This window comes from Pistacia vera, unplaced genomic scaffold, assembly GCF_008641045.1.
Source record: "Pistacia vera cultivar Batoury unplaced genomic scaffold, PisVer_v2 Contig940, whole genome shotgun sequence".
Taxonomy (NCBI): domain Eukaryota; kingdom Viridiplantae; phylum Streptophyta; class Magnoliopsida; order Sapindales; family Anacardiaceae; genus Pistacia; species Pistacia vera.
In genome coordinates this window covers 526,611-550,493 of record NW_022196824.1, presented here as the reverse complement: position 1 = coordinate 550,493, position 23,883 = coordinate 526,611, and the positions used below count along the sequence as shown (strand labels likewise).

The 23,883-nt window shown below is 34.1% G+C and overlaps 1 protein-coding gene across 1 annotated transcript; it reads right to left on the bottom strand.

Moving 5' to 3' along the window:
• Positions 1-663: 663 nt before the first annotated feature.
• LOC116120630 lies at positions 664-22,008 on the bottom strand. Its single transcript, XM_031406591.1, is given in 36 exon segments — positions 664-1,174; positions 1,617-1,760; positions 2,061-2,144; positions 2,658-2,780; positions 2,899-2,994; positions 3,071-3,153; positions 3,327-3,475; positions 3,555-3,661; positions 3,767-3,856; positions 3,941-4,069; positions 4,253-4,420; positions 4,518-4,634; positions 5,511-5,830; positions 7,780-7,876; positions 7,986-8,393; positions 8,512-8,773; positions 8,862-8,948; positions 9,046-9,131; positions 9,271-9,548; positions 9,622-10,041; positions 10,484-10,697; positions 10,802-10,857; positions 11,405-11,556; positions 12,012-12,106; positions 12,414-12,530; positions 12,619-12,733; positions 12,856-13,523; positions 14,188-14,312; positions 14,399-14,525; positions 14,720-15,171; positions 15,246-15,531; positions 15,726-16,592; positions 17,643-17,757; positions 18,378-20,623; positions 21,425-21,518; positions 21,616-22,008. Coding segments are annotated over 36 exon segments (9,606 nt in total). The 5' UTR covers positions 21,903-22,008; the 3' UTR covers positions 664-832.
• Between the last annotated feature and the right edge of the window lie 1,875 nt (positions 22,009-23,883).

The following is a 23,883-nucleotide window of genomic DNA, read 5'->3' as shown; positions in this document are numbered from 1 at the left end:
CACTATCAAAATATAAATTTGGATAGTAAAATAATATTTAAAAGTCTGTGAGTGAAAATGTGTCGTTAAACCATTATTTGGATAGGAAAAAGTCATTAACTCTTAATACAATATAATAGCATACCTCTATTTTAAAAACCGGACTGGACCTGTCCGTCAAACCGGGACCTGGCAGCTTCTCCGGTCTGGTTCAGGTCTTAGGGAGTTTTTATAATATTTTAAAATTATAAGGGTTACTTGTAATTTTATAGGAGTGTTTTGGAGATATGTCAAAAGTTTAAAGATTAATTGGTACTTTTTTTGGGGTATTTGTGAAATAAATACAAATTTTAGGGACTAATTTAAACTTTTTTAGGAGAATTTTTGTTACATATTAAAATTTAAAAGATAATATATAATTTTTTAAAAATAAAATTATCGCTGACATCATCAATCCAATTGGTTGGACCAGTTGACCCGTAACTCAGACAGCAAAACGGGTTACCCTCCGATTCGGGTTTTAAAACAATGTAGCATACCAAATGGTCTTCAACTCTTCATTGCATGTTTATCACGTGACTTTTACGATAAAGTTAATTAAATTTTATTTAGCAAATATTTATCTAAAAATTTATTTAGAAAAACAAATATATAAGTTAAAAAATTTATTTTAAAACATAACGATCTATGCTAGATATATTCCATGTACAATAAATCTATACAAAACATAAACTGCAGTTTTAATGCACCAAAATTTCCTAATACACACATTTATACGAGTCCATCCAACCTAAGCTCATCTGTGTCTCGAACCGTATACAAAAAAAGAGGACACAGATACAAGAAAAAAGGTTCACTCATTCTCACTTCTGTCAAGAAAACTCAACAGAAAGCCACCAACGATACGTCGTGCTACAGGATTAGGGATACCACGGCATAGCCTCCCATCCATATACGCTATAATGCCTGAAAACACAAATTTCCCAATACCCCATTTCCAAATGAACTTCATATTATGCTCCTCTTCTGCCGATTGTTGCGCAGGGACAACTGCTTTACGATTGTCAGCCTTGCTCCCTTTTTTCCACTTGATGCTGGTGATAAGCTTATCAGCCTGCCTTCTTAGCATCCGAATTGCAAAGCTCACAAAGAGGTGTTCGCACAATGTCAACACCGTAGGTCCTATTTTCCATTCCTGTTTGTATCATTGATATAGGTAGTGAATTTGAAAGGTAAAATTAACAGCAGTCATTCGACATCTCAAAACATATCTTCCTTTCAGAGACCTATGGGAAGCCAAACAGATTGACACTTGGCAGACTCACACGTTGACACTTAATAACCAGTAAATCACATGAACAAACAAGTGGGTGCCAAACCACGGTAATAGGTTATTCCTTTTACATCAATATTTCGGTTGAATGAAGTTTGTTTGTCAAACGTTGAAACCTTTGGTAAAATATTACTTTGAAAAGTTTGATCAGACATAAGCATCAGGTTGAAGCCATTAGATTTACCTTGGAAATATTCATGCAAACATAAATGGACGAAAATGCTATTTCAGATTTACATGTGAACCCATGAAACAGATAAAAGAAAGAAATTACAAAGAGGCAGATTGAATTGAGAATACTTACACTCTCTCCTCGGAGATGCCGTAAGGGTTGCGAAGTTCTTGAAGGATCTCCCTTCAACAATGCTTTGCTCTCAAGGAATCCCTTCACACGATCCATGATCTCATCTATGAGGGTATTGTTTGGAGGAAGGTTTTTGAGGAAAACCTACATGAATAAATTAAAATGATAAGAGCACTTCTACCCTACTTCGGTCCACATATAAAACCCCAAGGTTTTCCTAATCGGAATTCAGAAACCTGTCTAACATTAAACTAGATTTTGATCAAGTCCAAGGATTTATGCGACTTCCAAACAATTATGATAAAAACCTACTATGGAGTCTTCAGATATCACGATGAGTTTCATGTATCAAGATTAAAAGCCAACTGAAAATTATTCCTCTCCACAAATAGCATTCTTTGAGCACAAGCTGGATATTATTCCCATTTCTTCCTCATCAATTACCTGATTGTCAATAACTCTGACTCTAAGATATTCTTGTCTATACATCGTATCCAACATAGCCTGCAGGTATCCTTCAATATATAACTGAAAATTTTCAAGTGACTAGTTAGTGAGTGATTTCATAAATACAAATATTAAATTAAATCTCATTCTGAAAGCTACAGCCATATCTATACAATATCTCAAATGCATAAGCTGATTAAAAGAATCTGGGCGGCTGATTATGTTGCAAGATATAATAGCATATGCTTTTCAATGATATACTCAACAATCCCTGTCTTTACTTCAACTCTACAGGTAACATGCATATATCAGTGTCAATAACTTATTGCTTTTAACTGTTATTATCAGTGTCAATAAATTATTGCTTTTAACTGCTATTATCATTTTGTCAATTCAAACAGGTAGGGTTACACAGCTCCTTACAAATATCTATAATCTTGATTTATGAAAGGACTACCCCAGATTATATTTCTGGGCTCATCCCTGCTCTCTACTTTTCTTAGCTAGACTGACAATTATGTTCAGACACTTTGCTGTCCTTTTAGTTTATTCTTTCTGTTATGTCTTTTAACTTGCATGCATAACATTTGTTACCTCATCAACCCCAGGAGTTCGATCCAGCTTGATCTTTCGGTCTGGGCCGCCTCCCATCAAAGCAGTCCCCAACAATGATGGCTCCATTGCCAATTTCAGTAGTCCTTGGTGAAAACCACTTACCTTTATTATAAATATCAGCCAAAACATCAACATTAGTAATCTCTCAAATTCTTAAGTGCAAAATTAATGCAGGAAAATTATAATATGCACTAGTTCAAAATGAGAGGTTGATTTGTACCAATCCATCAAAACCACTTGTTTCTGCACCCTTCAGGACAGAGTCTGATATTTCAGTGACAGCAGCAAAGAGTACATTAGATCCAGCTGTTCTCAACTGCAAGGCCATCCATTCTGTTAATAGTTTTGGTGGGTGCAATACCAATCATATAAAAAACTGATATTAGACTCACAGTTTTTCCTAGATCACCAAAGTAGCGTTTTGTCCCTGAGAACTCTTTGCCATAAATACATTTACTAATGAATTTGAAGGTACCTGCTTTCAAAGGCCAGAACAGAAACCAATTTTAGAAGGCTCCATAAGAAACACAAATTACAGGATCAATGCCAATTGCTAATGTTTAGAAGGCTCATGTAATTTACTTCTGAAAGCTATAGCGATACATATAGACAGATAGATGGAGAGAGAGAACCATGCAAAACAATTACCTAATGTGAAACCTGGAAGATTCATCAATCCATGGGAAGGGTCAAAGAAGACATCTAAAGAGGATGAAGCCAAGTCATCAAAAATGGAAGAGAAAGCCGGAGGAAGCAGTGGGCTTCCTTTAGCAATATAGATCGACCTCATGACATACCTGATAATTATATCAAATTTTAGGCACAACTTAATAAGCTAAATGGATCAAACAGAATAGAATACATAAATTGGATTACCATAAATAATGTTTTGCACATTTACTAAATAATTCACGTGCCGTAATCAAAGCATGAGTAACCAGGACACCATTCAGCTCTACAACCATATTTTTTATGGAGGGAACCTACAAGTGAAAAATCAACTCACGCTCAATGGAACAGATATATTTCTCACATCTAAGGACAAAAAAACCCAAGTCTCATACATATTTAGAGAGATTTTGTCCCACCTTTACTACACTATGCAGTAATGACCTTAGAGTCTCCTGAGCTGAGTTGTAACTTGAGTAAGAGTCCCCAGGAAGAAAGTTAGCAATGATCTATAAATACATAGAAACAAAAAGATAAAGCCAGATTCCAACTAAATATCATAGTCAAGAGAGGACAGAGAAAATGCTTCAAACCTTTATTGGGTGAATCTCAAAATGATCAAAGTAAAACTGCCGACTCTCAGTATTTGAGTCAGCAACTGATGTTCTCCAAAAAGAGACAATTCTCATCAATGTCTCCTCATCAAGGTTCAAATCAACAGGCTGCACATGAAGAGGTTACAAAATTTAGGCTACATAACCAATGCATGCATTTCTGCATACCATAAAACCGAGCAATATTATTAATTCTTCTAACAGTCAACCACAAGTATTGTAATCAAACAACACTAAAGAAATAAATAAAGAAAAGAAAGGAAAATCTGGTGTGGGACTTCCTGATTCTACCTGCAGAACAATTGATGAGTATTTAACTTGTTGAACACTGGAGCCTGTTGAAAGCAGGACACACACAATTTTGAGAACACAATCATTTGAATCACTATTATGCAATCCATGTCTCCGAAGCATTGCAGCAAAAGGAGCTCCGACCCACTTGTGTTCCACATTCAATGACTGCATTGATTTGAAAATTGAGGCACTATCAGGATTAAATAGAATTATTTGCCTCAAGCATTACTATAGAGATCAGTTGACATTGGAAAATTATTACCTGCACACAAATCTGGTTATATTTCTGCCTATCAGTAAAAATAGAATCCAGATTGACATTCGCAAGCCTCGCAACCACAATGGGTGTATAAAATGTTGCATCACCCTCATCTAAATCCTTCAAAAAATTGTAAATCAGATCAAAAGATTAGTTTAATGTTGTCCATGGTTTCCAGGTCTCATATTATTTGAAATCACTCCTTCCCAAGTAATGAGTACTAGGTCAATTGTACCAACAGAACTCACTTCTATTAGTAGTAACTTTCTTTAACTCCAAGGTGGAAACATAAGCTTATAACTAATATGCTAAACTGAGTTTAGAGGATTTTGCTTATTCAGTGATGACATAGTCGTATGATTGACAATAAATATCATTAGACAACTACTTTACAGCTCATTATCATTCATAGAATCACATCAAACAGTTTAAAAGAATGAAAAGAAGAGTGTATATAAGAAGAACTGGAGGTAATAGTAAATCAGATGAAACAGATACACCATTTATCCTTATTGGTAAAATTTTCATATGGTAAAAATTCACAATCACTTAAGCTATAAAAAGAAACAAGACTAATGATTACCCCAATCAGAAATCTTTTGACAGGCAAAATATAGTAGATTTGCAAGCTTAATGAAGCTTGTCAGAACTTAAATATTATTGCTAGGCTCTTATAAACTTAAGCTCAAGGTTTTAGTACAGATAATTACTTAACATGATATCAAAGTTATGTTCAACAAGTAATTTTGTGTTCAAACCCCACTATTGTATAAATGATAGTTACATTTGTTGCTAGTTGAAGCCCTAGTTATTTCAGTTCATGATCAAATGTGTTAGAACTGAAATACTATTGCTAGATCCTTATTTATAAACTTAAGCATCAACCTTTTTTAGGTCAAATGGTAATGTAACAACACTAAACAAGGAAGTAAGAACATTAAATTAAAAAGTGAGAGATAGGTTTACTTGAAAAAATATAGTATAATTAACACAAACCTGCTTTCGATGTTCAAGCAAGTGGATCGCAAAATGGGATATTCTTAGCTGAATCTTAGCACAGAACTTAAATATTCTGTCACCTCTATGGCCATCTGAAAACTCGCATATCCGTAAAACCCGTGTAGGACCATCTGCACATATTTCATATCCCACCTTTACCATCTCTATTCCATTTAATTCACCAAAACTAGCTCTCTGGTCTCCCAATTTTTTGCCCAAAAGTAAATGAGATGCCAATCCTCTATGTTGCTTAAGTTTGTAAAAAGGTTTCCATGGCCGCACCTTGTCCAAGTTAATTTCACGTAATGTATGTGTATCTACAATTGAAATCAACATAACTAATTAATTCATAGCCTTTTAGCATGCCCACAACCGAAAAATTGCAAGCTATGTATGCTATCTGATTAGAGAAATCATAGCCATTTAAATGGACCTTAGAAATTGTGAAACAACCATGTTGGACACGACATTGGCATAGGAATGATCACAGAAAACATTGCAACAGCAGAACAAAATTCTTTTCGACAGGCCCATGTTAACCTGGTTGAAACATGCATAAATTAAAAGCAAAGGAAAAAAATATATACTCCTAGATTTTTGTCTTCATTTGAAAACATCCGAGTGTGCAGATACAAAAACAAAAGACCAACCATAACATGACATCACGATATATTGGGGACCAACGTTTAAGGCAAGTATAGCTCTCCCCTAGGCCAACTGAAATGTAAAGAGGAAAAATGTAGTAGTAAACATGACACCTGGAGCTAGGGATGGGCACACAGCCCGGCACCCCGGCCCAAACGAGGTGGATTTTTCCCGAATCGTTTGGGCTTTGGTGGGATCGGGCCCAAGATTGGCCCCGGAATTCGGGGACGGGCCGGGCCGAGATAGGTTTTGCCCCGACCCGCCCCGGCCCTGAATTCCCCGGCCCATATATTATATATATATATATATCAATATTAATTTTAATAATTAAAAATTAATCATGCATTATACAATGACAAAATAATTGTGTAAGTATTTTATAAAACTTATACAAATAGGTAATAAATAAAACTAGATTAAATATAATAAATCATTATAAATATTTGTAATATATATATATACATATATGTTAATGTTATGAAATAAAAGTTATACATTCGACATTATATATATACATTACATATGGTATACATTTGACATTATAATTATACATTTATATGGTATACATTTGACATTATACATTATATATAGTAATATCATTATTACATATACATATAATAATATAAATATAATAATTTTAATTTTAAAAATCAATTATACATATACGATGACAAATTATAATTGTGTAAGTATTTTATGAAACTATAACAAATAGGTAATAAATAAACTAGATTAAATATAATAAATCATTATAAATATTTGTAATATATATATATATATATATATATATATATAAATATATATATTATACATAATATGTTAATGATATAAACAAAAGTTACACATTGACATATATATTATACATATATATGTATACATTGACATTATACATTATACATTAATATGGTATACATTTGACATTATACATTGATATTAGTATGATGGTTTTTATATTAATATGTACATTATAGATTTAATTCTTTTTTGATGATAGGTCTAGGTTAATATTTATATTATATATTTAATTTTTTTTTTTTTTTGTTGGTATATAATTTGGAGAAAAGATAATAAAACTAAGGATACAAAAAACCCCCAACGGGAATTGGGATTAGTTTGGGGAACAGGCTTTTTTCGGGATTCCCCGAATTCTCCGAACAAGCTTCGGACTGGGATCGGGGAATCCCCTTGGGCTTTCGGGTCGGGGCGGAGACAGGGGTCCACGCGGCCCGTGCCCATCCCTACCTGGAGCTGACAATGTAGCTCATTATTGCCCACTAAAATACCACAGTCCACCTGGAAGCTAAATTCTTAAATGTGTCTAAGAAATTGTGCTCAGGTCAAGCTAACCTTTTAAGAAGGAATGCTCGGTAACAATGCTATATCAAACATCCAAAAGATGGTTTCACATGCATGCCATATTTTAATGAAGAAATTGATAGAGGACTATCTTCACAGGTTAAAGGACACAATAAATCTAAAACTATAATGAGGCCACTAAATTTGTAGAATCCATGTTTTTCAAATTTCAATGTCTGAGTTCCAAAATGTCATTTGTGAAATATCAGAAACATTAACACATATTATGAATAAAAGATAATAAAGTAACAAGGCCATTGATTACCATTGATCAGAACAATCAACTTATGAGGAAGAGTCAAATCATCCCAGACATAGTCAACACTGCGTCCAGATCCAAGAACCTCTGCCTCTGAAGAATCCTGGAAACGCTCCAACAATAGTTGAAAGACAATTAAGACATGCATAATTAGTTCCATTCCACATCAACTTAACATTTGAAATATGAGGGAAATGGGACAACGACAGAACCTTTTGATAGTAAGTAATAGATGAACCCTGCAAGCGGTTCTCGATCCGATATGGTAGATTGAAAATTGGTGGTCTGTGAAAGTGCACAACAAGAGTAGAGCCTTCTTCTGCCACATGAATAGTAGCAAATTCTGTTACATTGCTGTCTGGTTCTGTCACTTGACTAGATTGTTTTCTAAATTTTAGGTAAAAGCGTCCCAGTGAAGAGATGCATAATGGCCCCGACCAACCCAATTCAGATTCAGTCAGTCGAAACTGGATAAACATCATTGATTTATCATTATCATTTCTGTGTTTTCCAATAATATTCTCAAATAAACTGAATTCTCTCTTCCTGTTAACTCCATCACGCAACTGTAATGTTGTTCTCTGTTTACTATTGACGTGAAGCATCCCTGCCATGTCATCCTTTCCACAAAAAAAAAAAAAAAAAAAAAAAAAGGTGGGAATTAAGGAAATGCCATAAGAATGTACCTGAAAAGTTAAAAAAAGTGACAAGTAAATAACTGAAGCATTGAGAGCGAACCTGCAAATAACACTGTCGAACAATGATAGTTTGCTGTGTCTCATTAACAACAACATGTCTCGGAACAATAGATGTGGTTTGTGATGGAACAACCACTTTACCTGAATACGGTCCCATAGACACTCCGAATCTGCTAATATGCTTGACTCCAGATCCTTCCTCTACTTCCAAGTTTATCTCTGTAAGACCTGATAAAGCATCCAAGTCTAACAGTACCTCAGATGAATGATCTTCAAACAATTTGAACTTCACTTTGTGGGATCTGGCAAACATCAAGCAATTTTAAGCATCATACAGGAAGAGCATAAACTTTATGCATTAATATAGTCCGGTCATCCAATTAATCTCACCTTAAAAGCCATGATGCAGTTAACTTAGGTGGCAAAAATAATCCCAACTCAGGAGGAATGCTGGAACCAAATTTCTCAACCTCATTCCTGCAAACATTCATAACAATGAAGTATTGACAAGGACAGACAATTCATCAATTCAGAAAGAGTTCATTAACCATTCATCAGTTCATTCAGTGACTACCTTGATAAAGGCTTCTGATTAGGAGCATAGAGAAATAGTGAAACATCAGTTTCATTCTTAATGGTGTGGGCTGTAAAAATAGCAGCCTGTAAAAACATAAGCTGTTTAGCTTGCCAACTATATGACTTGCAAGGGTTATAAAATGTGCATTGACCATAAACCTGTAAACGACAAGAAATATATCAAATGAATATTATAAATTATCCACGGACATTGAGTAACAACCTCTAATATGCCTCTCTGCCCACGAGACAATCTTAAGGAAGCAAAATACTTTCCACCACCAAAATCCAGATCAATGTCAAAACAACGCACATCATTCTTATGCTTAAGTAACTTCTTTACCCAATCACTGCTGTTTACTGGTTTGCAGCTTGATTTAAAAGCAGTTAAAGTAACAGTGAAGTACATTATGGCAGGATTAACATAAAAATCAGCTGTTGATCCACATGGTATAGTTGCCTGCTTCCCAATGTTTTCAGAGCTAGTAATGGAAGACAACTCTGCAAAAGAATGGAATATAAGTCCGTGGTATGATACAAAAATAATTATTCGAGTTCATTTTCTGCTCTTTACCAGTCTCAGTCAAAAGCACTTGTATCTCCAAGTGCAATAGATTGGACACCTGCATGGTAGGTAGAAGAAAAACTTCCTTCTGCTCTTGTAATGCAGTAGGCAAATTTATATTCTCAAACCCATCGCTAGACTTATCAGGATCTATAATAGGCACGTCTCTTCTGACACTTTGAATTAGAAAATGCATGTTTGAAACATGCACATCATCTGATTTGAGAGCACAATGTGCAGTGCTAAAGGAATGTTTCTCTGATTCAACAGATAAAGCCTTTCGGACTTCATAGCTTAATTTATCAAATATTCCAGAGAGATGAACAGCCTTTCCACCTTTGAGCTCATCTGACCATTCCACTGAAAGTGAACTCTTTGAGTTCATCAGGCCATCTAGATTTTCAGGTCTAAAAGAGAATAAGAAGTTTCCTACAAATTATTTCCAAACACAAAAGTTTCAGAAGAAAAACAGAAGTAACAAGAATTAAGAAAGAAGAGAAAATGTGCACATCCTGATTTTTCTTTTTTGGCCTTCAAGTGGGACAGGGAAAGATTAATTAACCAAACAAAAACTATTTTCATCAAAATTTCTTTTTGTGTAGTGAAATCAAACTTAAACATGCAGAAGACAGAAAATAGGGAGAGAAGGAACATGCAGATGTGCAGGCACACAAAAAATACTCCAACCAAAAATTCTTGCCACAGCCACTCTTAAACTGTGCTTCGAACATGACAAGTATATTTATTACAGAGTCAGAAGACAAAGAATAGGTAGAGAAGATAAAGATTTATTCATGGTGCAAAATAAACGTAACAGATAAATTATTGCAGAATTTAGATATAACTTAAACATTGGAGTACCAACGCATACCAACACTTAAAGACATCAATGCCTTCTTTAATCCACCAGAGAAATTGATTGCATCAAACATTGCCATGGAATCATCAATAGTTTCTCCTGGCTTTAGCAAAACAGATGCAAACTGATCTTCCTGTTCTTGAGTTCGTCGAAAACGTAGCTCCATAGAGAATCCCGTTTCATTATGTATTCTTATTAGAGGACAAACCACAATTGACAGACCATCCTATAAGTTTGCACCAGATTAAAGAAAGGCGAAAAAATCAAAATTGAAATGCAGCAAGTAGTGAACTAGGCTGAAAGTAAGGGGCAAGTGGTTTGAGCAAGTACCTCAGATTTCCTTGAAATGTCTACCACAACAAATGGCCCGGGGTAAGTTCTTGAATCTGTTCAATAACAGAAGAAAAAAATAATTTATAACTAAAGGAGCTTGATTTTGATTTTCATCTGTGGCACTCAAAATAATTGCATGCAAAAGGTAGCTGATTGATTGAGAAGTAAAAGTAATAAAGAAGAATGAGATTCAAGGTGGTTTATCATGATCATTCCTATCCAATGTAACTAGAGAAATCATTGAATATGGTTCCAGAGGCGACTTATATATTATCCAGGATTCTGTGCCAGAAGCATGTATTAAGAGTTGGCTCTTTGTGTTTTCAATAGCTGTAGCTCAACTTGAAGTCTATGGCTAAATCCACATGTGACAAACAGGTATAGCCACAGCATAGGCAGCAGTTTTAGACTTACAACTGATAGGACCAAAGACCAATAAAATATGAATTCATGACAATACGTCTATTTCCAATATTTTATGGCTGACTGGAAAGATCCAAATGATTCTCACATTGTATTTCTGAAAAGCTTCTTAAAAACTAACATCAACTAGGCAAAGGTCACTAATTATGTTGCAAAAGAAAGACAAAATTTACGTACCTTGGGCTGACAGTATTCTAGTTCTCCAAGCAAATGACTGAGCTTCTAAAAGTGAAAGATTAATCGAAGAAGTTGTAAAAGATCCAGGAAGAGAAAGTTGGATTGAAACAACCGACGAAATATCTGGAGGCTGATTTGCTAAAGTTGAGTGCCTTAAAAATAGGTATTAGTCAAGATCAATCAATTCTACCAAAAAAATTAGAAAACGTCAAGAATGAGGGTCATGCAGACATATATGCATGCCTATGTCTGTGCTCAAATGACTTTCAAAGCAACAAGTAAATTAATTATCTGCAATAACATATGTTTTTTTAAATAACCATGTCCATTTATGGTAAGTACTAGTACCCATTAAGTATTAAACACAATTTTTCTTCTGAAAATCCTATCATTTCATAAGCCTTTAAACTATATATATGTCTGCCTAGATATGATATTCACACATACATACATTTCCAAAACCAAAGAGAGCATACGGTAGAGAAGACCAGATGAAAGCAGACTATTTTCTGCCTATTTTCAAACTATCAGGTTGACAGCATAGCAGACTTCAACAAAGAAATATTTATCGGAGGGGAATTATGATCTATGTAATTCAGAGAGGTACCTTAAGAAAATGGAAGCAGACTGTTTTCTACCTACTGTCACACTTTGCTGATTGTAAAAGAGACATTGAAGGTTTAAACCTGACTGATTCTCCACCTGCCGTGGATACAAATTTGCAAAGTTAGAGTCAAGAATATAAAATAAAAACTATAAAATGAAAGAGAATGAAGATAGAGACAGAACAGTAGGACACCAATCCAAACTACCGAAGCTTCGATATAATCAGACATTAAATACAAAAGAAAATAAGAATAAATCCAATATCATCTCAAAATTTAAGGGTTATATTAGATGTATCAATAATATTATTATTTTTAAGAACCCAGAAAAACCAACCCACAATACACACACGCACACATAGAGAGATGGTGGTGGGAAGAGAGAACATAATTGAGTGGCAAACCTTGCAACAGTTGGTAAAAATTCGAGAGCTTCTGATTAAATAAGGACCAGCCAGATTTAATTTTCCAATAACAAACAGAAGAATGTCCAATGAAAGCTCAGTTAGAAATATATTGACCTGTAAATATCACAAAACAAATTGCTAAGGCAATAGCAAAGGTAAAAAGAGTTGAAAGAAAATACAATCTGACTAACAAAATTCTGACCTCGGTTCTGCAATATATATGAAGAGGCATTTTATGTGAAAAAATTTCTGAACCCTGAATTTGGGAACTAGAACGATAGTAAACACATATTTCAACTGGGCAAACAAGATCTCTCCTACAAATTCAAACAAAAAAAAAAATGGTTGTTTGAATGGGAAATAAATTTCAAACAAAAGGCTAGTAACAATAATATAGAATTAGTTTACTCTCAATTTGAGTTTGGAAATAGGTACTAACCATAAACTTCTTTGGGCATCGAAGTAAGATAGCAAAGCCCTTGATGTGCTTATAACCCTGGCTTTAGTAGGTAGAATTTGTACAGTAAGTTGGGTATCACTAATGCAACCACAAAGTAGTGGAAGCCTGTCCTTTGTATCTAAAAGCTCATGGACGATTGTCAGAGCAACCTTGTCAACTGTAATATCAATACAAGGAAGACCTCCACTCTTCCCAGAATTCCTCCCTTCATCATCATGTTCAATATGATACAGATTAGTTCCAGAGGCACCTGGAGAATAACTATCTGACACTAAAGAGTCACGAGCCACAGAAAGGTGATCGAACAGTTTAAACTTGAAAGGATTTCCTGGCTTCCTAACAAACTCTGGCACACCATCAATGAAAGCAACAGCACAATCATTCTTCTTGTTCACAAGGTAAAAGGTATCTTTAACCAATTGATTGCGGGCTTCCCAGTCCAAATCACCATTGTAACTCTCAGACTCACAAGATAAAGCTCTCCAAAGTGCCCATTTGCTGTCATCAGTGCTGCAAATGTCAACAAAACATGACCCAGAACGATAATTTAATCGCAATGGTTTCCCTGAATCATTCTTAGCATACAATGATATCAAAGAGAACCATGAAACTGATGACTTCCATCTCCCTTGGTTTTGGTACTTGACCTACACATAAGTTTGAGAAGAGGTAATTGAGTAAACAATCAAGAAAGATCTGAAGTCCAACAAGAAATAACCCACATAAAAGCTGGATAGTGGATGGTAAATGAATTGTTGACAGTATAGGTAATTCATAAATATCTTCTAAAGACTACGACATGATGATGTTGGGAATTCAAAAAATCCTCTTAAAATGGGAAGTCAACTAATTCGACAATTTTTTTCTTCTAATTAGGCAAATTTATTTGTTCCACATTTATAGGGTTATACTTCTTTTGTACTAAGACCCTCCATAGAACAAGGATTCTGGAAAATGCTCATTGATTCACAGGGCTAAATATATTCAAAACCTTAAACAGCTTCCCACATGTAGATGGATAACCTCAAAACTATGCCTCAAGCTGTACTATGAGAGCAGCATATTTGATGTAGTCAAATTGATATATTTTCTAAATTCTATCTTTGCTTCACCAAACTAAATATCAGATAATGCCACCAAACTAGTCAAGCAAATTAAGTCTAAAAACTCACAATTGAAGCACAAAGCCTCTAGAAAATTGAGCCTCTATGTAACAGCAACTCAGAACACAAAAATACAAAGTAAAAAATAACTTCTAATTACCAAAGTCCTTATATTTGATGGAAAACCAATGCAATCTGAATTTCTTACCCTGAAAAGAGCCCTTTCTCCAACAAGAGAATAATGAAGTGCACCCACTAGAGTATACTTATTTTCTCCATCTTCAACTGCAAAGTATGTATGTTGGCAAACATCTTGAATTGCAACAATGGCTCCTATAGAAAATCATGAGTTACATTTAGTTCAAGTTCCAAAAAAATTGAATGAAAGAGATTTTTAACCTGTAGAGATATCAGAGTACCATCTGGAACCACAGTTTTCAAACTGTTGTCGGTTTCTTGGTTATTGGAATGGAGCCTCTTTGTCGTTTCACTAGACATTTTTCCACTGAATACCTCAGAGAAGGATGAAATTATGGAAAGAGTCATCTGATGTAAAATATCATGTTAGAATCATGATACCATGCAGGCCCCTTAGCTAGAAACAAGGTAAACATATGCTTCTACAATGGTATTAATCAAAGCTCAGCAGAATGAGAAGTTCACATACAAATTCAGGCACTTACAATCTTAATAATAATAATAATAAAATATTTAAAAAAAGGCAACTAAAAACATTTCACCTGCAATTCAGACAGAGAAATTGTCATATCAAAGCCCGAAATGGAACCACTCCCGACCCAATTATTCTCAACCTTCTCAGTTAATATAAAAGCACCCAAGTGTTTCAAGATATGGTTTTGATGACTTAAGTGGAAGACTTGAGAAGCACAACTCTCCATGGCAAATTCATTCTCGAAGACAGGACCCTTTGAACAACTTGCAGCATCACATGAACGATTCCCATCATTATACTGAGCTGTTACAGTGCCTACTCCAACGATGGAACCAAATGACAACTCATTTGATGTGACAGAAGAGAAATGGGGAATTTGAATTTCATTTTCCACACCTTCTTGAAGGAATTGAGAAAGGATTGATAAGCGGGAAAGCTCAAATTTGAACTTCTTTTGCAAGTTTGTCATCCCTAGTTCCACATGAGCATCAATCTCAAGCACAAGTTCCCGAACACACCCTGCATAACAGGATCAATTATCTAAATTCATTGAGGATAACTAGAATGGAGGACTAAGGAAGAAATATATATACCAGATTCATCTTTGATTACAATAACAACAGAAAATTGAGACAAGTCTACAGCAAAAGCTTCCAGCAGTTCTCTTTTGGCTCTTTGAGATGTCAGGAGTGTTCCTCGGGCAGATTCCTCAATATAATCCACACATGGTCCAGTCATATCCACAACATCTTCAGTGTTTTGAATATGTTCAGCAGATGATTGTAAGATAGATAAAAGATTTGCAATCTGATCAACGTATGAAGAAAAGCAGCGAACAAACATCTGCAAAGCAGTTATTTCAAGAAAAAGAAGACCACCCTGCCAGAAGCAACACAGTCACTCCCATTGAAAGAATGTGGGAAATCAGAATTCATATGAAAGAAATTTCACATATATTTAATCATATATAAGCATTTAGACAATTTAAACAACCAAGCTTCAAAATTTAACTGCAAGTAAAGCCAAAACCGATAAAGGAGAATATTACTTTGTCTAATGCAGAATATTATCACCTGGATTGTCCAAGAGACTGTCTGAAATTCTCCCCCCACAGAAAGTGAAGACAGAAGCTTATTAATTTGATGGGTTCCAACTAGACCATTCTTTACCGAGCAACTTGTCATGAAAACCTCACCAAATGCAATGTTTATGAGTATCCAGTGACTTGGAGCTGGTGTGAAGGTATTTGGAGCAAATCCCAACTTCTGAACAAAACGACTAGACCAAATAATTGATTTTTCATACTCACCTTTTAAAGGGGAATTCTCCACAGAAAGCAAAAAATTATTCACCGAGCTAGAACGACCAATTGCATCTCTCACAGTACCCGAAGATGAGGCATCATGAGGGTGACTCAACAATAATGTAAATATGCAATTAGAAAGAGAGAGTTCATGCAAGTAATTATGTGGCTGTAGCAGCAATTTTCCAAGTACCAAGTGATCAAAACTTTTTCCGATATGATCCTCATATCTGACCATGAGAGACTTAACTCCTGACAAGTCAAAGAAAACTTCCATTTTCCCTTCTTCACAAGATATGTCAATACATGTTTGATGAACAGAAATCCAAAATCCATAATCAAGAAAATCATCTACCGACCTTTTGCGATTTGAAGCATCCAATTTTTTCATATAACTCACCTTATTGCTCATCCTAGAATTATGAAAAAATAAGTCACTTGACTTGAGCTTAAAGGTTCCATTAAGTGAAATCAGAGTGCTCGTACATATCAAGGGTGCTGAGTTTCCAGTATTTTCCTTGTTCTTGTATTCCAAGGGAACCATATCTTGCCCTATAAATTCTTGAACGGGAACATATACAACAGAATCAAAGCTATTCAAAGCATATGATGCAGCAGTGAATGAGCCTACAACCACCTGGGAAAAGAATATTGTTTAGGTATGTATGTATCAATTCAAAAAATTATGATTATACAAGGATTCTAAGTTCTCACAAAGAGAGGAAAAGAAAAGGACAACAATCTGAAATCTATAAGCGTTGATGTAATACTTTTAGAGGTTATTGATGAAAATAGAAACCCTAGCATCTAGTCTAATCTTCTATCTCTCCCCCTCTCCATGTTTCTCTTTTAGTTTTACACAGAAGCACCCATGGCACAGTTATACTAAATTTTTTATTTACTCAAGATCAGTTAACAAATGGAGCCCAAGCGCCACTTCTTTCCCCCAAGGGAAAAGCACCTAGAACGAGCAAGTTTTAGCATGCAGAGATCACTCACAAAATTGGCAATTTGTGAATCTTTACTGTCTTCAGAAATTAAAGTGCCAACTATTTTGTACAAAGATTCTCAAACCACCAAAGCAATTTTGTGTAGGTAAAGAAGTTGAGCATACCTTCACAGTTTTTCAAAGAACTTTTTAGCAGCAATTACAGTAATTTCAGTTTCACAAGAATGGTAAAATGCTTGTTAGGTTAATGATTGACTTCAATTATTTATCTAGATTTAACCTTCCATAAATTTGTTTCTAATTCCAGAAGAACAATTAGCACATAGCTTGAAATCTTTTCTATAGAAATGGAAAACATAGTCATAGGCGTCAATCACTAATCATAAAGTTACCATCAACCAAACCACTGAACACCCAAGAGAGGAATAGGGGTGACAAATGACTTTATTAGAAGGACTGGCATATATGCCCACCAAGGGTGGGCTAAACCATAAAACATGTAATGTGCAGACCAATCAGGTCAATAAGAATTACTTTGACATTATGGGAGAGTGGAACTTATCTCAAAACAAAAGAAGAAAACAAAGTTCGACTAATACATAAATGCACATGAAGTATGAGTATGAAAACACTGAAAAGAGTATACTGAAGACTCTAGAATAACTATGTCATTTATTAAAGACCAAGAATATTAACAAAAACATTCTCAAATCTAATTTGGCCACAATAAGGAATCACCTGAAGGAAAACATACAACTCATCCGTGAATGACATTATAGTGAAACCTGTTGCCATTCCACACAAAGCTACAGTGACGGCAATAACAGTTGTGGTTAATGAATGAACATACTCCCTGCAATAGAGATATAATCCGTTTAATTATCAAGAGTAAAGACAAGATAGACAGTTTGTCAATAATAACACAAAAATGTCTCTCTTCACCAATCCGCAACTCTCAAGATCACCAAGATTTTTCACAAATGAGAAAGGTTAAAATGGCAATATTAGAAGTATCTAGAAAAAAACATAAATCCAGATGAATTGCATACTGCAAAAGAATGGGAAGATAGGACAAACTGAAACTTTATAAGAGAAAGGATTCATATGTGTAATTCATGTGAAAGGAAATTACACTGCACCACCACATTGGAAAACCTAATAAATTGTCAAAAAATAAGATTGAAGTATCTTGTCCAAACAAGTAAAGTTTAAGGGAAAGAAGTAAGGATAGCAGGAAAGAAAAAATAACAATACAAAACATTTTAATCTAAATAAAGAAAGAACAATTATGAAACCTTTAAATACAAATTACAGATCCCTAGTTTTTACTTTTCCTTCTGAGCTGGGTTAGGGAGCAAGGGCTGAAAAAACCAACTTCCTTACGTAGCTAAACATAATCAATTCAAGAAAAACACACACACATATAAGATGGAAAAAATGTTTAAGGGAAATCATAAGGCAAAAAGACTCTACCTGAAGGATGATAATTGGAAAGTTATTGGCTTCAATAACAAAATTTGATTCTGTTGTTTTTCCACTGAGTCAACCAAGTAAGCATTCAAACCATTAACTCTAAGGTAAGCACAAAGTGAAATCCACCCTTCAGATGCATACTTTTCATCATCTGATTTAGGTATATCAATCAGCTGAGGTTCCTGCAATCTGATGCACTCCGATTCTGCATCATCAGATCCTGGAAATCTGGTAAATGATGACAAATCTGATTTTGTGGTTGGCCGGACAACAATTTCAATGTTGTGGACATCAAATTCAAGGTGAAAACCCTTCAAATGATTCATGTCTTCATTTCAGTCATGAAACCCAACCTTCCCTGATGATATTTGGATGTGAGGACCTGCTATGAGTACTCCAATTTGAATATGTTTCTCCGGAAGGATTCTAAGCAAGCCCATCTTAATTCCACTAGCATAGTTCTCATATATACCATTGCAATTGATCCCAATTCGATCAGTAACCGTTGGGGGAGACCCTGAAAGTTTCTTTGACCTCCCATTGCCCTCAGTCCAACACAAAGCATGCTGTATCTGCCGAAGAAGAAGAGCCATAGATAGTATCGATGAATCTCCTAAAGCTAAATTTAACTTTCCCACGGTCAAGTTGCATTTCCAAAACCCAGAATCTGGACTCTTAAGGTCTGGATAAGTCAAAAAGCATTTTATCTCACAGAGAAGCCACGGATTATCAGAATATTCAATTTCATTGTCTTCAAATTTCATGCAAAATCTTTTCCAGTTCATCCACATTTCTCCCAGAAATTTTTCCAAAACTGGGTCAAATGCACCTTCAGAATGAACAGCTGAACTGCTTTTATTAGTTTCTGAACGGAGAAACATTTGTGCAGGCTCAACCCATAAAATACTTTTGACATTACTGACTCTTCCTTTTCGATGTCCTTTCTCGGAAGCAATAAAATTCAAATTCTTTGAACTGCTTTTCCTGATAGGGGCTCTGATAAAAGTTGATGATGTAACCTTCAGTTGCCCACAGGAAACAGACATAGACTTTTCAGAGATGTCTTCTATGTACATTAATATCAGACTATCAACTGAAAGACAGAAGGAAAGGAAATCTGAACTTGAAATCCCAGTTTGTGATTCTACTCTTTCATTAACAGGGTCCACTAAATTTTCTGGATAGACAGTTAAGGTAACATTTTCAAGGTTTAGAATGAAGCAATAATGTGGACAAGAATGCTCAGAAACAATTCTTCGATTCACATTAGACTCTTGAATCGGAAATCTAAATAAAAATAAAAAATGTACAATTAGATGGAATATTTTGTACATAACTTTCCATATACATGCTAGTAGTGGAAGGATCTTACAGAAATCTTTTAAGTGTTTGATGACAAAGGACTCTCTGTAACTATCTTCAGCATGTTGAACATTTGACACAGCCTTGTACCGGGCTATACGCCTTGCCTGTGCAATGGCTTCAGGAGGCAGCTCTTTCTCAATATGAGAAATCACCTCCCAACTGTCTTTAACAGAAGCTATAAACATTTTATCTTGGGACATCTTCACAGCAGATCTTTTTAGTAAGTTATCAGCAGAATATCCTAGTAGGAATAGTAAATCCTCATAGGTGTTCACATAACGTAGCCATAGACTAACAAGACTAACTAAATTATGCAATGACAAACTGGGAGCTGAAGTCACAAGGCCAATCTTTCTTGAAGCTAGCTTCCATAGTAATCTACCATTTCTAGCATGCTTTGACTCTTTTGAAGTTAGGTTACCAAGATACACAAAAGCATTGAGATCAACGGGACAAAACAAAAGACTTAATTCTGGAACGCGAATATGCAAATCTACAAGCTGAAGTTCATCCAATGTAATAGAAGTGATCAGCTCATTTGAAGAACAAACAGTGTTTGTATGATCATTCCTCTTATACCCAATCTCAAAACATCTGCCATTGATAACAAAATAAATCTCTTTCAGAGGTCGAAAAACAGCACCAACTAATCCTCTCAGAAGGCATCCTTGCTGAAAATATTGAGATTCTGCATTAAGCTCTTTTACTACCAAGATATATGCAAATGAATCATCAACAACAGGGAGTTGCAATTGCAGCCTAATGCTAAGAATCTGTAGATGGCAATGATTGAGAATAAGATTTAAAATATGAGTTCTAATCTTATTTCTCGAAGGACTGATGTTCATGATCCTTTCCAAGACATCATGCAGAGCACTACCCTGAAAAAATTAAAAAGCCTCATCGATATGGCCAAGCATAAATGATCAAATTAGTATGCAAGATTTCACATGCTTAAGTGAGTGAATAGAACAATTGATTGACTGTACTAAATTTTGGTAGAATATGTCACCTTATGGAGCTGAGCCTCACCAACAAACTAATGAAGTACCACATGAATTTTGTTTTCCCTATTCATTTGTTTATTTTTTTATAAAAGTTAGAAGGCGCCTATAAAATAAGCAATATCCAAATTTATATGGAAAGTGAAGTAAAGAACAAGTGGATTATTCATTAAACTTCATTCGGTTTCTGTTTACGGTTTTTTCTTTCTAAAATTTTATAGTAAAACCATGTTTTAGTTGGATTCGATGTCTTCTTAACAAACTTATTTATCAATGCCTACAGTAGTACATTTGTAGTTAGCCCTTTATTAAAAAACAATAAGAACTAAAATAAGAATAATGATAATGTATTCCAATTTGCATCCCAAATTTTATTTGCCAAGTGAAGTGACATTGTTTTTGGGGTATATGTGAATTATGTGATTATATGGTCTATGATGTGCAGCTCAAAATTAGAGTCATCAGTTTAGAATACAAGACTTGGATATAACGCAGTATGCTTGCAATACGTATCACTCTAATTGAACAAAAACTATTTAACATTAGCTGGTTCACCAACGACCTGAGGTCAATGTCAAGGCTGATTTTAATCACTCAACCTCCATAGAATTTAGAATTAAACCAATAATAAAATGTCGGCCGCTGACTTAAAACAAAAACAAGACAAGACAGGTTTACCTCAGGATCAATAGCAGAAAGACTTTTTTTAACGTCCTCTGAAAGCAAATTACTCGATTTCCGATCCTTTCTCAATCTTTCCTCTTTAATTTCTCTTCAATGAACAATCATAAAAAAACACAAAATAAAGTGCGTTAGAGAAAACTGAAACACTAGTCCAGCACAAATGCGTGTAGCGACAGTGAATTTACCTAGCTGAGAGTGTGACATGAACGCCTCGAATTTCGAAGGAGAATGCAGTGGAAAACCAATGCGAGAAGCTAAGTATCAATTGTTCGACTTTGACTTCTTTGACGAATAAGCTATTAGACGACTCTTCGTCTAGCAATTGATTGATACACTGAGAGTTAAGAGTAAGATTCTTCAAAATCGCGTGAGATTTTATGAACCCTAATTTCAGCTCCAGCTCTGGCTCACCTTGCAGCCATGGCTGCAAGAGAGAAGATAGCTTGCGGTGGATTATATTCGTTAAAAACATTATGGACTGATTAGTTAAGGAGATTTGCCATGGCATAAAATGTGAAATGATTCTCGAGACACAATCAGAAATTTTGTTTTCATGCCCTAATTGACAGAGCGAGGTTCAACCCAGAGCGGGAAAATTAACTGACGGAGAATAACTATAGGCGGTGGTTACACGCCTCTTGCACCGATGTTCATCGTTCTAATCTGCTTTATAACGGCTTGTTTTCTTCTTTGTCTCATTCCATCATTAATTGGGGTGATTATGGTATTAACATGATAATGTAGGGCAATAGGGTCATTCTTCAGTTTATTCCTGTAACGTTAACGACTAAAACTAACAGTCCAGGAATTTTTTTCAGAAAAAAAAAAATGAAATGAAAGAAACTCTCAAGTGGTCCGGTATCATTACTGTAACAAAAACACAAGGGCATTCCCCTATACTATCTTACAGCAATTAATAGCAAAATTGTTAATACAATCCATCGTAGATAGCCCAGGCGGTTAAATTGAATGGGATATTGTGGATAGGTATACGATTATCAATTCGATTCTACAGCATTATTTATGATAATATTATTCGTGATCATTAATATCACATTTGTTATGTTATACTAGATTATTTGTGATAATGTTATCCCACCACTAATATTACATTTGTTATGTTATACTATATTGATATTTAGGTTCATCTAAATTGAATTGAATTAGTTAAATAATATAAAATTGAACTATAAATAATAATATTATATTTGATGTGACATTGGATTAGGCAAAATTATGTATATTGTTAGTGCATTCGAAATTTATCATTAAGCTAGATTAAACAAAAATTATTTAATTTTAAATATTAAAAATTAATTTATTTAATTATTAATATTTATTGTTTGTTAATTTGTCTACCAACTAATATCCTGTGTTTATTGGAAATTTTTAAATATCTTATTACAAAGTATTAAGCCTATGTGGATTATAAACCTCCAAAAACTAATATTTTTTTTATATAAATATGAATTTGAAGGTTTGGATAAATTAAAATGTAACACATGGGTTTGAAAAAGTGACAACTCTTACCTTTGATTGTTTCAACAAGTTAAAATTCCTCCTAAAAGAAGGGTAGTTCCTTAAAATTACCCTTCTTCCTTCTCACTTTAATCTATGATACACATATTTAGATTCGTAACACTTTGACCCATAGATTCTAAAATTGATACTCCTCACCTAATGATTCCCAAATAGTGGAATTTTTCAAAAGACCTGTTTGATTTGTGATTCAAAAAAAAAAAATTTTTAATTAAAATATGATTCAAAATTTTGAGTTGTATCTTAATATTTTCAATATTTGAAAATGTGTTAAATATAAAATTTAAAAACTATTTTCAAATTAAAAGCTGTTGAAAACCATTTAATCGTTTTTTTAATTTTAAACTAGTTTTTAATATTGTATTCGAAAACTCTTTTTGAAAACAATTATACTCATTTTTATCAAACACATTTTCATAAAATTTGTTGTATTCTTTGTTTTAAAAAACAAACAACTGTAATTAATTTCTATATCAATAGGCCCTTATTTTCACACAAACAAAAAAAAAAAAAAATCTTCAAATTAAAATTAATATTTATTAGATCATAAATATTTTAAAATAAACTTACTGTAAATATTAATATAAATCATTAAAAAAAAATAACATGAGATACATCTCACAATATATATCTTTAATTGAAATAATTTAATAGCCAAAATTTAAAAAAAAAAAATCTATTAATTACTATAAAAACTTTCAATATTAAAAAAAAAAAAAAAAAAAAAAAAAAAAAAAAAACCTCAAAGTATATTAAACGAAGCAATAATCAAGTGAAAAAAAAAAATGTCAAATCTATAACGTGAGTAGTGTAAAGTTTAGAATATATGGATCAAAATGCAGTTTCTAAGTATGAAGTATGAAACGTAATTATTTTAGATGACGTGTAAGATGAAAGGATATTTTTGTTTTTTA